Genomic DNA, 17,992 nt, shown 5'->3' with positions numbered 1-17,992 from the left:
AGGGATCTGGAGTACACCAGAAGAATCAAGGAAACAGATAAGCCATATGGTGATGTTTTGATTTTCTTCCCCACATTGTGTTATGTGAGTGTAGTGAATAAAAAGTGTTTTTTCTCATCTGTTTGCTTCCATTGGTGACAGTGGATGTAAGCAGTGACATCCTTCTTTTCTCACTTATACAACACAGAGGCATTTGCTATCACAATAGAGCATTGTGGTTAAAGTGTATGTGAACCCAAAAACAAAAAATTTAACCTATTGCAGCTGCTCAATCATTTTGATGCAGTGGCTGCATTAGTTTTCTTTTTTTCACCTTTATTTTCACCCGATGATCGGGACAGCGACACTCTTCCTGTCTTGGGTAGGGTATACATGGTTAGAATTTCGAACAAACAAAATTGATTTTGGAACGTTCTTTTGACTTTCTAATCGTTGATGGGTTCAGATCAGTGATCAATTTCGACTGCAATGATGAACTAATTTGAAGAAGCATGTTGGGAAATTTTTTCTTGAACGAAATTCTAACAATGCATGTGGTTTTCGTTCGGGAAATTCCACTCATACCAAGATTGAATGTTAAAGTAACATTTCGTTCGGCTTTTGTCAAGTCTCTGATGGTATTATCGAATGTTCTTAGGAGATTTTTTATATGAACATTCGAAAATCTGTGTGTACCCTAATGGCTCCACTCTATGGAGAAGCAACAGAGCCACCCTTGGACCGCAGGACTGGGAGGGTAGTGTTAGATGGACTTGACTAACATATTAAAGCCGGACTTCAGATAACAACACTTTTTAAGCCATTACAGCAACAGTTTATTTGTTCTCTTGGGATAATGGCTTTACATAAATTAATAAAAACCAATGATTTGCTGTCAGTGTTAAAGTGACACTAAACGCAGGAGTTAACTCTTAAAAATACATTCAAGTGACTACTAACAAACGTATCTTATTTCTGTATCACTGGGCTGTAGATCTTCATATCATCTCTGAATTGGTGCTTGCACTTTCCTTCCTTCTGGAGGGTGACTACTTTTGTTCCCCATGGTCCCTGTGTGTGCTGTAAAGTTGTCACCATTCCAAGCTCACTCCTGTGATAGACTATAATTTCAATACAAATTAGTAAACTATTGTAGTCCATCACAGGAGTGAGCTTGGAGCGGTGGCTATTTTACAACACACACATGGACGTTGTGGAACAAAAGTAACCACCCTCCAGAAGGAAGGACAGTGTCAGCACATATTTGGAGATGATTTGAGGATCTACAGCTGAGTGATACACAAATAAGATACTTTTTTGTTATTAGTTACAATACTTGTATACATTTTTAAGATGTAACGCCTCAGTTTAGTGTCACTTTAAATGGTTTATCTCATCCCCCTAAGTTTTCATTCACACTTACTACTTGTGTTTTTGTCCCCTATATACAGAAGAAAATCTGTCAGCCTAGATGCTGTGTTTATGCTTCTAGATGCGTTTTGGTTTGTTAAGAAGTCCAAATTGGTTCCTAGATGCACTGGACTTCTATTTTTTGAAAACGCAGATAAACTGACTGCCGATAAAAGCATCTAGATGCAAGGTGTGAATATAACTGTTGGAACTCATTATATGCATTTACAAAAGCTTTTAAATGCAAATACAAGCATCTAATTGCACACAGTGTGAAATGAAGCCTTATTGTCACTTTTGCCGGACAATTTGGTCTATTAGAGGAAGTTGAAAAGTAACAGACTTACTAGCTGGATCACCAGGTGAAAATTAAAACAATGCAAGCAACTCATTTGCGGCTTGGTATTCGGCAGTATATTAGGTCGTTGCTTTTGAGTTACCTTAAATGATGCCTCTTAATCCGATCATCTTCTTCTTTCCTGTCCTTTTCATCTGTCCCTCCAGCATTGGTGCTGGTCTCCGATCCAGCGCTGACTCCTCTGTCTCCCATCTGAACTGCGCATGTGCCCGCCCGGGAAATTTCCAGATGTTTGGACGGGAACGCGCAGGGAATCCACAGGTAAGTATTAACCCATTGAAAAAGTTTTTTTTTTTTTAGTAGTTTTACATACAGTATATCTTTGCTTGCTAGCAGGAGATATAAGCAAAAATATGCGAGGGTTTAATTTACCGTTGAATAAATATATGTTATCTGTCATATAGGAATACATTTCAGTTTGTATATGTGTATTACTATATACCAGGCCTGGACAAATTCCAGGAGCCAGTTAGCCAATGCTCCTTCAATACTACAACTGTTGCCTATCTTTTTAGGGTTTGTTTTCTAGGTGTAATCCGTTCTTATTTTATTACTGCATTTTTGGGGCATCTTTAATTCAGGAATGGTTTTGCTAGGTTACATAATTTTTTTGCTTCTGCTTTGTGCCTTTAAAATCCACCACTACCTCTTTATAACATGATGTTTCTGTGTAACCCAAAGAAGTGTTGGGAACCAAGTCTGTTCTGTACAATGTTTCAGGCTCTTACCACCAGTATAGTGTGTGTGCGCTTACCTGTTTTTGGTATATTGAGATATTGGTGTGTCCTTTGTTTGACATTTCACTGACAGTAAGTAGAGAGATCTAAAAAATTCACCCTCTAGTTCTGTCCTCTGTGTAGTGTTAAGCCTGCCATGTCTAGATTTCCTCAGTAAGGAATCTAACAGGTTCCTCTATCCATGCTAAGTAGTGTGGTAGAGGAATCTCTTCTCCCTGCTGTCAGAATATGCCCACTGCTGTCTGAATACCTAAACAGTAAATGCTGCTGATTGGCTGCAATCACTGTTCGGCCGACAATATTTCACCCGAGCCAGATAGTGCTGGCAGGGCCACTCGCAGCTCAAAATAAAGTTGATTCAGGAGGAGTCGGAGGAAATTCAGTCAGTGTATGACAAGCATTAGACATCACAGCTGCTTTGCTCCTTGGCATAAAAGTGAGATATCTTCTGAGTATTTGGGTTCTTGTCTGTGTTATAGTATCTTATCTTGTGTTCTAATAGGTTGGTCCTTCTTTTTTCTGAGATTCATAATTTAATACCAGCATCAAAAAGTGCACTTGGTTAGTAGTTTGCATCAACAAACAGGAATTTCTGTTGGCCTGCCAATGTCTTGTGCTGTCATTGTGCTGTACAAATGGGCTTTTCTGAAATACAAATATGTAAACACAACTGCAGAAGGTCTTTCAGCATGCTGAAAAGCTTGTCATCCAAGATCTTAAATCTGGCCATATACTGAGTGTTTTTTTTTTATTGTTCAGCCCCATGGGCTTGATTACCCCATCCATGCAAAACATTTCCCCTCCCCTTGTAGTGTCTGTTCAGCCCAGAATATTCAGATCGGCTCCTTTAATGACCAGAGTGGTGCTGACAGGATCACACACTGCTTGAATTTCACCAAGTCAGCAGTGTATCACCAAGTTAAGATCCCATTCACACTGAGCTACAACAAAATAAACGCTTTTTCAACGCTGATTTGAGTTGATCGACATTGAGCTACATGTGCACATTTTGTCGCGCTATGTAGCACTTTTTTGGCAGTCTATCAAAGTTTATTGGGGCCACATCAGCTCGGAATCCATTGAAAAATAGCTCATGTTTGAGCGACAAGCTTCAGCTAAATGCTACAGGCGACATTGAGCTGCAAGATGTGAACATCTCCATTGAAATGCATTGGACGAGCTACATTGAGCTTCATATTTGAGCAATTTGAACAATTTAGTTTTTTTGAGCGGAAATCGCGCTACAAATCGCTTAGTGTGAATGCGGACTAATATTTCTCAAGCTCCTTGTGGCTGATTTGTTATAAGATTTGAGAATGCTCACACAATGAATTGTGTGACTATTCACTCAAATTATCCAATCGTGCAGATAAAATAAGTAAACAGGGATTTTCTTTTCACTTGATTGGATAGCTGAAGGCAATCTTCACACAATGTATTGGCTTTACATACACTTTAAACTTAAAGGGTCATTCTACCCAATGTGACATTTCACGTGCAGGTTGAGTCTTCTGGGAAGTCCTCTTCAGGCTTTTTATCTCTCAGACCCCATTCACACCAGGTTTCTGTGCTTTTTTTAGTGTGGTTTTGCACTTTTTTAATGTGCGTTTCAGCGCATTTTACAGGCGTTTTCTGTTCACATGTAAGAGCTTTAAGGCTTGTTTTCAGTTATCCCATGAAAAGCAGTGTCGGCGGCAAAAATGCTAAAACAAAGCGTAAAAACGTGCTGATTGGCGCGTTTCCATTGAAGTTTATGGAGCAAAATGAGCTGATAAGTGCTATAAACGAACCTCATGGACTATTTAAAAATATTTTCAGTGTGGAAAAAAAATGCGCAACGAAACGCCCTGATGTGAACGGGGCCTTATGTATTCTGTAGGTGAGCTCTCCTTTTTGAAGTTCCTGGCTTTGTTTCGGCCCACTTTGGGAGTTCCCACTAATCCTGTTGAATTCGTTATAATATAAAAATGAATGAATTTAATGAAAAGAGAAAAAGGGGCCCCTTCTGATGGCTTTAGCCGCTGTCGAGACATCCCACAACCAGATTCCTTTGGAGATGGAAACTGTTAGGTTAATTAGCTATCCAGCACCCCCTTATGAAAGCAGCCATTCCTTGTGGTCCATACTATATAATATACTTACTGTGTTCAATAGGTAGAGAGCATTACATTCTTCTCCTGCTCTAAGACTATATACAGTATACTAAGCTGATGAAATAAGACATGTGGTGATGGCTGTAAGCCAAGTCAAATCAGGGGTTCACCTTATGTCACTGCCCTAGAGGAAGTAATGGCAGCTTCCATTAGCCTAGGCTCACAGGTGTTTTGGTCTGTGACACTGATGAAAGTGGAATATCCTTTCACTAGAATCAGGCCAGTGATGAGTAATTTCTGGTTGCTCTTTGCGTAAATAAACCAGATAGTATTAATCCAAACAGCAATCCTTGTACAGTTGTACATTGTATGCTCTCTAACGCTTACATAAGCCCTGAGAAGCTATTGGGTTGGGGAGAACATGCATCTGTATTCATGTGGTACTCGGAGATGATTTAAGTGACTGGCATGTGTTGTGTCATTGGGTTGGCTATAAGATCAGGCCATATTTACAGTAGCCAGCACTACTAGTCAGATGGGTTAAATGGTTGGTTGACCTGAAAGACACATTTTAATTATTGGGGTATGAGTTACCGGCTGACTTTTTTTTTTTTTTTGTAATACTCTTTGGAGACAACATTAGTAAGATCTCCCTGCCTTAGTTCCGAAGCTTGTCCTTGCATAGCTACAAACTGTGTTTTCTCATGCTGTTGCATTCTGTGTAATAAAAGTAAACAAAATACAGAAAGAATTCTGGGACCCGTTATTGCTAGGGCTATTTATGCAGCTCTTGGGACATGAAAGACATAAGAACTCTGCAGCTCTGAGGCAGGGTGCTGTGGTGTTTTTAAGGTAATTATATACAGCAGCCTGCCATCTCCTCCAACCCACCATTAAGTGCCTGCATTGCATAGAGAAGCACTGGGTCTAAAATAGGGTAGATAATGATTTTTTTTAAATTGCAGCTTTACCAAGTGTTTGCATTAAATACATGTTTTTGTTAGTGTGATGCCTTTCAAATGTTCATCATAACTATTATTTTGAATTTCTAAGGTATACTTGGTGACTATAGAACACCAGAAATCATAGTATAATCTTGTGCATATCACTACCATCATTTTCAGCAGGCAATCCAGTTTATATGATTCTTCATGTGCCAATACATGTGTGACCCAATCTGTGCATGCTGGATATAGCTGTGATTGAAGTATTGGCTTTTCCCAGAATAGTCCTTGCTGTGTTGACTTGGCTGGGTTAATTCTAGCTTACCAATATTTCATGTGTTTTGGTTCGGCAGTCATCTGTCTCTCTGCGTTTTTACTGAATTCGATTCATAGCTTTGTACTATCTTCGGCGTCGCGTGACACCAGCGTAGGCGCGAGCGGCTTAACTGACGTGGGCGTGGCGTAAGCGGCGGGCGTAAGCAGCGTGCGTGAGCAGCGGCGAGCGGGACATTTGAATTTTAGCCGACGAATCGACGATGGAAAACGTTGACAACGTTTTCCATCGTCGATTTTAATCGACTTAATCGAATAATTGTTGCAGCTCTACTATTTAGTTGAGTTGTTGGTCATTCATTAAAAGAAACGCGTCAACCACTAAAACATCTTTTCTATACACAGCAGACTTACATTTCATGGAATGATCAGACCCAGAGGATAATAGGATGGTCAGTGCAGTCATAATGGGACCGGTTTTTGAAAATCTATACAGCCTGACCAATCAACATTTTGGTTAACCTTTGTAGTTCCTGCGATAACTGATGTTTACACCACATACGCTGTCAGCCAACTGGAGTCAAAATCACTAGTAGCACAGCTGTCTTTCAGTGGTATGTCATTTAATACATTCGCTCTTTCCACTGGATTAATTTGAAATCAGCTAGGAGCGTTCCAGCCTGTGGAGAATCCATTCCCCCTTTTTACATATATAGGTGTCTGGAGATGAAAGCATTTTTTATTTTATTTTCACGTTTATATCTGTTCTTTTTTTGTGAAAATGTGAAATATATATTTAAGTTAATAAGCAATTTTGCACATGCTGTGAGAATCGTTCTGTTCTTGTATATTAGAAGTCTGTCTAACAATAATTGAAAGTAATAGGTTTGGTATTTCCCAGTCGATGACTAAACTAACGGTCATTAAAGCAGACCTTTCCACTCAAAAATCAAATTCTACCAATACATCCCTCTATGTATGATGATTAATAATAACATTGATATGTCAGGTGTAAAATGCTGTGATTATGAAATACTTACACTTGCAGAGCATTCACTTCCTGCTTTGAAAGGGCAAAATGACCAAAGCAATGCACACTGGGATTGCCTTGTCGGCAGCAGAGCATTGCTGGGAAATCTCTTCTGTAATCTCATGAGATCTCAGTGAAAGGCATTTTCCTCCCCAGAGATGATGTGCATGGTCACATGTCCTAGTCACATGTGCCAGAAGTCCAGGAGGTAAATGGATATCTAGTAATCTGCCCTTAGTAAACATGGCCACTGTCAGAAGACTGGGGATGAAAAGAGAAATAAGGCATGCAAAAGATACCTTTTGCATACCTTATTTACCTAACAGGGATGTCCAAACTGTGGCCCTCCAGCTGTGGTGAAACTACGAATCCCATGCGGTTTTGCAAGATTCTCACAGACATGACTCACTGAGAGAGATGCTTCATGGGATTTGTAGTTTTACCACAGCAGGAGGGCCGGAGTTTGGACATCCCTGATCTAGAAGATTGTGTTTGTAGATTGTCATCACTAAACATTTCTAGGTGTTTGTTGTTAGTTTAATGATATGGGTAAAGGTCGGCTTTAACACACTGTTACGATATGGTTATAATTATTGTATTTATTGTGTTTGCAGGTCAGAATGTATGTGCAAAAAGCAACAGACGAGGCACACCGTAGCTGATCTCAAATCCCGAACATTGAAGATGGATAAGTGTAGACATGTGGGTCGGCTGCGACTCGCCCAAGACCATTCGATACTGAACCCTCAAAAGTGGCATTGTGTGGACTGTAACACTACAGAGTCAGTGTGGGCCTGCCTGAGCTGTTCACATGTAGCATGTGGGCGATATATTGAAGAACATGCACTGCAACACTTTCAGGAAAGTAAGCATCCTATAGCACTGGAAGTGAATGAACTCTACGTTTTCTGTTACCTTTGCGATGATTATGTTCTCAATGACAATGCCACTGGTGACCTTAAACTTTTACGTAGCACATTAAGTGCAATCAAAAGTCAAAACTATGACTGCACAACACGCAGTGGTCGAACACTGCGATCTATGGTAGCTGTGGATGACACATATACGTCACATCAGTGTGCGAAAGCACTGCTCCAGAATGAAGACCTCACATTTACTGCCCTTTGGCATAGAAGACATGCGCTATTGGGAAAAGTGTTTAGGTCTTGGTTTGCTTTGACTCCCAAAGGTAAACAGAGGATGGAGGAAGAACGCCTCATAGAAGAAACCGAACAAAGGAGGGAGGAAGCAAGGAAAAAGCGTCAGATGCTAAAGCACAAATTAAAGCAGGAGATGGAAAGTACTCCACCACGTAAAAGCTCCCGCTTGCAAGAGCAGCTGCAAAGGGGGACATCGCCACCACTGCAGCAAAAGCACCAAAAGCCAACCCCCTCCATAAAACAAAAACCTTCAGGATCTACCTCGGAAGACACTTGTAGGAAAAACATAGGTGATTCCCCAGTTAAAAAAAAAAACACCATGACCCCTGGGGTGACAGGACTAAGGAACCTGGGGAACACTTGCTATATGAATTCTATTCTTCAGATTTTGAGTCATTTGCATGTTTTCCGGGAATGTTTCCTGCAGCTCGACCTAAATCAAACTCAGGAGCTATTAGCAGCTGCAGCCAATGGAAAAACAAGATCATCCAGCCAAATTCCCCTTGCTACAGACTTTACTAAAATAACAAAAAAGCACAGTAAAGTGGAAAGGCTTTTGGTAAGGCGCCAAAGCTCCTCATCTGGCCTCAGTGGTGGGGCATCAAAAGGTAGAAATATGGAACTCATTCAACCTAAACCCAGCTCAACGCACATTTCCCTATGCCACGAGTTGCATACTCTCTTCCAAGTTATGTGGTCTGGTAAGTGGGCACTAGTCTCCCCCTTTGCCATGCTTCATTCAGTGTGGAGATTAATCCCAGCCTTTCGTGGATATGCACAACAAGATGCTCAGGAATTTTTATGTGAACTTTTGGATAAAGTACAACAGGAACTGGAGACAACCGGGACTAGGTACCCAACCCTGGTTCCCAGCTCTGAGAAAAAACTCATCAAACAGGTCCTGAATGTAGTCAACACCATTTTTCATGGTCAGCTTCTCAGTCAGGTATGTCAGCTAATTATAACATGCAATTAGCAGCCATGAGGTTGCACAACCTGCCAGTATTGAATTCATTTCTTTTTCCTGTACTCCTTTGTGAAAAATGTCCTCTTAAACATTGTTTCCTATAATTGTGCCAATGTGACGTGAGAGGATATACCAGGTTTATGAATATCTTGATTGTGGCTTTAAAGACAACCTAAGTGAACTTTGTATTTCTCACAGTGCTGACAAATGGGAATGTCAAGTGTTTTTATTTATCTCCAGGTAAGAGTTGAGTTCTTAGCAGTGAGAGACATGAAAGACAAGGATCTGCTCTATTATCTAGTGTCATTTTCCTCTTGCCATTTTATAAATGTGTCAAGACCTTTATCTCAGCAAGCATACAGGTCATAAAAGGAATCTAGCAGTTAATGAGATTTCTTGCCATTAGATTACACTTTCATTGCTCTTGTGTGTGTTGTAAGTGCACTAATTGTGCATGGTGCAGAAATAGCATTGCAATGCATTTACATTAGTAGTGGATGTTGCAATTGTTATGCGTGCTGGACTCTTTATGGCTTTTTTTTTTTGCTTTTGGACCTTACATATGCAGAAGGCCTGTTTTTTGCACTCTTAGCAGGCATAGATTTTAATTGTTTAACCTTTTCCTTGACAAAAGGCTGTGTGCAGCCCTTCCTTTTGTGAAAGAGTGGACACTGGGAAGAAACCTTTTTAAGCGCACTGAAGCATAACAATCAAATCCCATCAAGGGCAAGCAGAATCAATGCAGGCGTTTCGATCTCCCACATTCCCTTACTCTTTCATGGCATGATACTGAAGTCCTGCTGGAGGGATCTTTCATTTGTGTGCATTCTTTCTTTTCACTTGCACTAACTTCTACAGCAGGTATGCTTTATTACAATCAGAGTCTGCCTGTTGTTTTAGCAACTCGATAAGCATTGTTGTTTACAATCTGTCATAAAGAGCCAGACCTCCTTTTCTGTGACTGAAAAGACCTTTAATTAAAGACACCTGGTCACCAAAAAAATAATATTCCCTTTTAAGATTCTATGTGCATGAAAAGTTTTGTTCACATGTTTACTTTTAAAAGCCTCCTTTGTGTGTGCACCTCTAAAAAGTTCTGAGATTACCACTGGGCACTGCAATTTTGCATGCATGGTCAGCAGACTCAAAGCTGTCACTCAAGTGACAATCTACAGCAGGGCTTGACAAATTTGCTTTTGGTTCTCTTTAAGGTGACATTAGGGACCCTTAATGTCACCTTTCCACTTCATTAGCTTTAGCTGGGGAAGGACTGAATGTAAACACAGCAGGCAGTGGCTGGGAGCAATAGTCGGCCTACTATTGGCTATTTTAAATTGTAGTAGCCAACAGCAGGCTGGCTATTGCATCCACCCCCTGCTCTGCAGCTGCCTGTGTCCCCTTCGATCCCCGCTGTCTCTGCTGATACAGGCAGGAATTGAAGGGGACACAGACCGCAGCACTGGAGGTGTCAGGGGCGCAATTTCTAGTCGCCATGGCACCTGGAATATGGGCTTTGTTGAGCCCTGCTCTATAGTGTTCTGATTTGCTACTCCCCTGGCAGCTACATAAATATTTTATAGATAGGAAAAACAAGTAAGCATGTATATTAGCATGTAATACTTGATTTTACCTGAGTTTTTAAGTTGGATCTCTTTAAAGGCAAACTTCAGGCAAAGGTAACATACACCATTTTCGTCCAGTTATGTATTTTTTTTAAATTAATTTTAACTGTATTAAATACTTCTAGCATTTTACTTAATATTTGTAAGTATACTTACAGATATAAGTATAATAAGTATGAAAGCTGCAGTGTCCGAATTATACGCCATTTCGATCAAACTGCATTTCTGTTACCCTAATGTGTTTCAGAAACTGGGGTCTAAGTGTTGATTAGAAGGGGGTATACGAGGGAAAGAAATGAAGGCTTAATCTCACCAGGGTAATGATCTTTCATAGTTCAGTCACCAGGCTGGAAGGTAAAACTGCTGGCTCTAAATAAAGATGGCTACATGTTGTGGCAGGATTGTGTAAATGGCTACACAGTACTACACATATTTGTTCACTGCTATACTTGGCTGTTTGTCTTTTAACTGTTGGCAAAGATCCTGTGAAGGTAATCTGAACTTAAGTGATGTCCTGATATGAAGTATTTGATGGCATTTTAAAAAGTACCAAGAAGTACTTTAGAAGGCAAATGATCCATATGAGGTAGTGTTCCCCAGCCAGCGGCTTGGGAGAAACATTCCATTTAGCTATTTTGCTTTGACTCCCAGCACCCTCTCCACTGACTATTTGTTTCCCTTAACACTTGCAGCATTATACACTTGCTGTAGGCCCCTTTCACACGGGCTGATCAGGAGGTGATCCGTGCATGGATCTGCTCTTGATCAGAGTAGTACTGAGTGGATCAGTGTCCGTACAGTTTTTTTTTCCTCCACCTTGTGACGGAGGAAAGAACTGAAACTGCCGGACCCCATGTCAGTCTATGGGAAATCAGATTTAAATGGATGGACCCATTCAGACCGCTCATGTGAAAAGGGCCTTAAGCACACAACCAAGCTAATGCTGTCTAATTTATATTGTTTACACCTGCATTATGTTTGTCACCACACTTCATTTTCATGTGTGCCGCAAGCCTAAAAGAGGCTCAAATGAGTAGTGCTCAGATCAATATTTTTATGTTCTCTCTAGCTCTTATCCATTTTTGCATGTTTTTTTTCATAATGAAATGTAAACAGTGGTGGCTGATACATTTTGTTCACTAGTGTTTTATGTAGGGATGTACCAATACTGGACATTCTCATGAGTACTCATGAAAATGCTCTGATACTAAGCGCCGATTCCAGCAATTAAAATTTTCAAACACAGGAGGCTGCTGTAAGGTCCCGTACTTGCTGGGGAACTCATGGCAGACCTTGTGGGGACCTTCGCGGCGCTGCTTACAGCATCGGTCAGGCCGCACGTTGCCTCCTCCTCCTGCCACCTGCATCAGCCCGCACCTGCGAGACGCCGCACATACCTGCTGAGCAACACAGAGTATGTACAGTAGCTTCATATTATTCTGCATGCATCTTATTGCTGTATAATGTATTGCAGAGATTTGTAGTCCTCTATAGCTGGTGCCATTCTGTATTGCTATATAATGTATTGCAGAGATTTGTAGTCCCACTACATCTTGGAGTCAGTGTCGGAACTACCAGGGGCGCAGCTGTGACTGTGCACTGGCACTCCATCACTGTCCTAAAATCATTACTCTATTGTTTAGAAAAACTGTCGCATGACACTAAAATAAAGTATCAGTAATTGATACCGTGTGTGTGTGTCATATATATCTCCCTAGTTTAATGTGTATATATAAATTCCTTGTAATTTCAATTCTTTGTAGTATCTGCAGGGCTTGAAAAATTTAAAAAGCATTTATTCTTACCCATATGTTTGGTAAAATATAAAAGACGGGGTCACATCCGGTAAATAGACACAAAACATGTCTAGCTTTAAAAATGCGTGCGCCCGCGAAATCGAAAAAAAAAACACACCGACAAAATGGCCATAATGTCACCTAGGGACCCCCAGAGAAGCGGATGAAGCAGAGATCTGCTTCACCAGCTTCTAAAGCTGGAGAGTGACAGCTGAATGCGGAAGTGATGTAGCATACATAACTTCCTGTATTTGTCTCCTGTCACAGAACCGTGCCTGTCCCAGCCGCATCGGGCACAACGGGTCTCGGATCGGCAGTGGCAGCTGCTGCTAATACAAGTTATCGGGCGTCTATAGAGACGCACGATCGCTTGAATGTAAAGCTCCCGGCCGCCCGATTAATTACAACGGCCGGACAGGAAGCTGAAGTTATGAAATACATGACCAGTAAGGTAAATAGGAGACATCTGCTACAGACCCTTACTTGTGGTAGTACTGAGTGGACTTGTTACAGAGGTTGAAAACAGAGTTTGGCTTGCATGCTCGCCTACTGGAGAGCTCTACTAATGCAACTCAACCATTTAGAAGTGTGTTGCTCAATGAGCAGCATATCTGAATGGTTAGATTTCAGCATAAACTGTAAGCAACAGCTTGCTCTGTTTGTAAGAGGTCCAGAGGAGGGTAGTCCAGTCTGATCAGATCCCAAAAGACAGGTAACCAGCTGAAAATACGTCACTGACTTCACTGACATTTGTGTCTTGGCCTCTTAGACTGGACAGCCTTGCTTCTGAATTCCATATTTATTTGTAAGGTAGTTTGAAGCAGATGGCTGATTTTCTGTTTTAGATCTGGAAATCCCCTTTAATTTTCTACTAATCTGTAAAAATGTATCGCATGTAGACACGATAACCACACTTTTTTTCTCCTACATGAACTGTTTTCCGCACAGCTTAGTAGGGTCAGTATAAGAATACTGGATGCATTATCAGGAAGATATGGATGATGGTTTTTACAGCAATGATACAGTTACAGAAGAGAGAGAGACCCATTATCTTTGAAATACCCAGATGCCTAACTATAAACAGTAGATCTGATACTTATACATGCCAGTGACCCTGATATGCAGCGTAGCATGGCCAGCTGTGAAGGGTGATTTTCTGTAAAAAGGGTTTACTGGAAATCTTATAACTGATGGATAGAGAAATGTCATCATTGGCTTTGATTGTCTTCACCGTGCGTGTTTTCTATATTATTGCTAAATACTTGTAGTTCTGCTTTTTTTAAGCTGAGTGTTTTATTTATTATTGGTATTTCTAAAGCACTGACAATTTATACATCACTTTACACAATGCACATTTACATCAGTCCCTGCCCTCAAGGAGCTAACAATCTAAGGTCCCTATCTCACATGCATACATAGGGGGGCCAATTTAGACAGGAGCCAATTAACCTACCAGCTTGTCTTTGGAGTGTGTTTTTTGTTTGTTTAAGAAGTATTATAATTAACATTTATACTTTGTTTATTGTGCACTTCTAATGTTGATGATACAATCACAAACAAGTTTGATCTCCACAATGGACTCAGCCTCATGCATAATAACGTCTGTAGTTCCACTTCTGCAGTCAAATTTGAGAAAACCCCTCTATATGTTTATCTGTTTCTGTTCACATAGCAAACCTTAAAATAGTTTTTAAAATATATTTCTTACCTATCACTTCGGTGGAAAACATTCCTCACGGAAAGTCGAACAAAAGTCATGTTTTAATTTTGGCTGACATGCATAGATAATAAAAGGTACTGTAGGTTGCTAATGACAAAAGATCTTCTTTCACACATGTTGAACATGTGGCTCAAGTGTGCCCTCGTTTGTCACAAGGGTTCAACTACACATACTCTAACTTTTACTAGACAAACATCTAAGAATTTTATCGGCCTGTAAACCTTTCTATATATTTTTTTATATGCATAAAATATTAACAAATAAACATGATGAACTAGAAAAACAAAAACCAGTGCGCTAGGAGAAATGTGTATCTAGATTGACCAGCCGCAACAATGTGTAGTTGTGAAATGTTGCATAGAATATGTTGCGCTAGGTCAGTGTTGCAAATAATAATTAGTGATCAAATAACCTCAGACCTAAAAGGTTTTGAACATTGGGATTAAAGTGCAGTCCCTAAAACACTGTTTACCCCACCAAGCTATGGTAGTAAACCAACAAACAAAGATGCTACCCCTTGTGACAGGAAGTGTCATTCAATTAAGTTAAATCAGTGTTAAAACAGTCCCTATTAGAAGCACATAAGTCAACACTGTGGTTATAAACCAGCAACTGAAAATAGATGTTAGTTAGAAACTACTGTGCAGCACATAACAATTGTACTCTAGTGACTATAAACACATCCTAATAAGCATCTCTGTGTATAAGTGAATAATAAATGTGTTGATTCTGCATTAAATCAATACAAAAAAAATCGGTGACCTCCAGATCTCTCCCGAGGTATTATAATAATACTATCTACTGTGGGGTAGATGGAAGTTCTGTATGATTCGGAGGAACTAACATATAGAACTTCTTCCTTCTACACTTCTGTTAAAGATGTTGTAAAGCACGAAGAAAAAGAAGGAATGTGTTCTTTCCGCCTTTTGGACAGCTAATGACTCTATATGTTTGGGTAAGGGAACCCACCAATACCCCACAGTAGATAGTATTATTATAATACCTCGGGAGAGATCTGGAGGTCACTGATCTTTATCTGTATTGATTTAATGCAGAATCAACACATTTATTATTCACTTATACATGGAAGGTGCTTATTAGGATGTGCTTATATTCACTAGAGTACAATTGTTATGTGCTGCACAGTAGTTTCGAACTAACATCTATTTTCAGTTGTTGGTTTATAGCCACAGTGTTGACTTATGTGCTTCTAATAGGGACTGTTTTAACACTGATTTAACTTAATTGAATGCCACTCCCTGTCACAAGGGGTAGCATCTTTGTTTTTTGGTTTACTACCATAGCTTGGTGGGGTAAACAGTGTTTTTAGGGACTGCACTTTAATCCCAATGTTCAAAACCTTTTAGGTCTGAGGTTATTTGATCACTAATTATTATTTGCAACACTGACCTAGCGCAACAAACATGATGAACTGTCTAATAAGAATGGTTGTTGCTTTCTGTACGTAAATTATATATGCACCACGTTACCATGAACGTTTGTAGTGCAAGCAATAATTCTAAAACCATTTTTCACGGATGGCTGAAAAGTGATGAGTGGTAAAGGCTTTTAGGGTTTGTTCACACCAATTGCGAAGTGTTCCAGAACGGTCGCTGCTGGAACGCACAGCAATCGCTCACTAAACTTCCCCCTTCGTTTTGGCGCGGCAGGGAGCGTGGTGGTGCAATGAAGTCAATAGAGGTGTGTGACTGAAAAAAATACAACACCCACTTGCATGTTTCAGCCATGCTAGGAAATTGTACCCTGTCTGTAGAGGAGAAGTGTTATTACTCCAAGACAAATATTATATTAGAACTCCATATCATAGAGGGGAGTTGCTCTGTAGCCTGAATATATACATTCAGCTGCCGTCTGCGGAATCTTGCCACTGCCAGCAGTCATTCCCTGGCTGAAGCTATTCAAGCGCCATGTGCTTACAATACAAGTATTTATCAAAATAAATTATAAAAAAAAGTGGGGAACATTTTTTTTTTGGTTTAGGCCTGACAAATTCTGCCGTGGGAGGTGCATTGCAGTGCCATTTATTTCAGTGGCTCTCCAAATGCGCCTCCCACCCACAGTGTGATTGCCCGCACTGAAACGGACGGTACCGCAACGCTGTGCGTTCAAGTGCCGTGCAATTGCAAAAAAGCGTGCATGCAAAGTAAACTTTGTTTGTAACACTGCATTTGTGTATTTTATTTTAAATTAGGGTGGTTTTTAAAAAAAAATTGATTTAATCGAAAAATAATCAGGCAACTAAGCAATTTATGAAAATACAGTAATACCTTGGTTTACTAGCATAATTCGTTCCGGAAGCATGCTTGTAATCCAAAGCGCTTGTATATCAAAGCGAATTTCCCCACATGAGATAATGGAAATTCAGATGATTCGTTCCAGAACCCAAATTATTGGGACAAGTAGATTGTCATGAAGGACAAGTAGATTCGGCCCCCACTTTAGCCCTTGGACAAGTACACCCCTGTACAGCCTTATTCGGGTGCTTTTCTACAAAATTTTGCTCTTATTGCAAGTCATTGCTTGTATATCAAGACAAAAATTTTCAGAAATGTTTGCTTGTCTTGCAAAACACTCTCAAACCAAGTTACTTGTAAACCAAGGTATTACTGTACTCATTAGTTGCAGCCCTAGTTCTATACATATATTGTGACAAAATATCTTGGAAATCAATAGTAATAATTACAATTCATACTAGGGAGTGTTTTTTTTGCCTGTAGCAATTGGAAAAAAAACTTTTTTTTTTTTAGATAATTAACATTAATTGGGTGCTGATGCAACAGCATTACTATTGCTGCAGTTTTTATAAATCACCATCTCCTACCATCATCTATGACCATCCATGTTTTATAGTATCCATTGCTAATTTGTTCACAATCAGTGGAAGACATGTTATCAGTTAAGTCTTGTGAACACTGTTCTGGCCTTTAAAAGAGTATGCTTTTGTATTAGGCAGAATGACTATAAAAGGCTAACTTCACTTTTATTGAAGATGTCCTTTAAAGCAGTACTATAATCCCGATAATCCGGTACCAATCCGATACCAAAAAGCATCTTGCATACTAGCATGACACCTTGTCATGTGTCGTTTGGGTTAAAGCTGAATTCCAGGATAGTTTCCATATCTTACTATATCATCGTGTCCTTTGCCACAGTAAAAAAGAAAACTGTTATTTTTTCACACTTGTGAAGATTTGTTAAAATCACCTTTGTCCATGACGTCATCTCTGGATACAGGAAAAAGCAGTTGTTAAGGAGGGATCAAGAAAGTGGCACCATTAGTTCCTTTAACTGTTTGCGCCACTGTATTGAACTACAATTCACATCTTGTGCATTCAATAGGCGTGACAGACCTGGAGTCTGATGGTCTGTCAATCGATGGTGGGTGAGATAGTCAGGGGGTCACCTGGCCTGCCGCTCAAATTGGGCTGTTTTAGTGGGTGAGTGTTGACATAATTATGCTGGCAAAGAATGAACTACAACAGAGATGTTAGATGACCAGTGTCCAGAAGGAGCCGGCACATTGGCCACCAGTCTTGCAGACAAAAAAGAAAGGACACTGAGCCCATATTCTGCAGCTTTCTAGGAGCGGTTTTGCAGTGTCTACTGCATTGGGATTCACAAAGAATGTTCGGTGAAGGTAAGGAATAACATTTCTTAAACTGCTTCAGCTTTAAAGTGTATTTCCACTTTTGCAGTTAAAATTTGAGAAAACCCCTCTATATGTTTGTGTTCCCATTCACCCAGCAAAACGAGAAATCACTTTTAAAATATATGTTTTGTTGCAGCAGACAACTTGGCTGGTTCCAGGTTTTTTTCCCTCTGCACCTTCATAGTGATCTGTCCTTATAGAAAGACTTAAGACTGAAATGTGTCCATTGTGTT

General features: G+C 40.0%; 1 protein-coding gene across 1 annotated transcript in view; it reads left to right on the top strand.

Moving 5' to 3' along the window:
• The window catches only part of USP44 (ubiquitin specific peptidase 44), a 49,285-nt gene that overhangs the window by 554 nt on the left and 30,739 nt on the right, over nt 1-17,992 (top strand). Inside the window, exon 2 of the mRNA XM_018563397.1 lies at nt 7,435-8,930. Within this exon, the coding sequence (XP_018418899.1) occupies nt 7,449-8,930 (1,482 nt within the window). The 5' untranslated portion in view covers nt 7,435-7,448. The remainder of the gene's footprint in view (nt 1-7,434; nt 8,931-17,992) is intronic.

This window comes from Nanorana parkeri, unplaced genomic scaffold (assembly GCF_000935625.1).
Source record: "Nanorana parkeri isolate BGI_ZX_2015 unplaced genomic scaffold, ASM93562v1 scaffold661, whole genome shotgun sequence".
Taxonomy (NCBI): domain Eukaryota; kingdom Metazoa; phylum Chordata; class Amphibia; order Anura; family Dicroglossidae; genus Nanorana; species Nanorana parkeri.
Note: the sequence above shows the minus strand (reverse complement) of the source record. Positions and strands in the feature narration are given on the sequence as shown.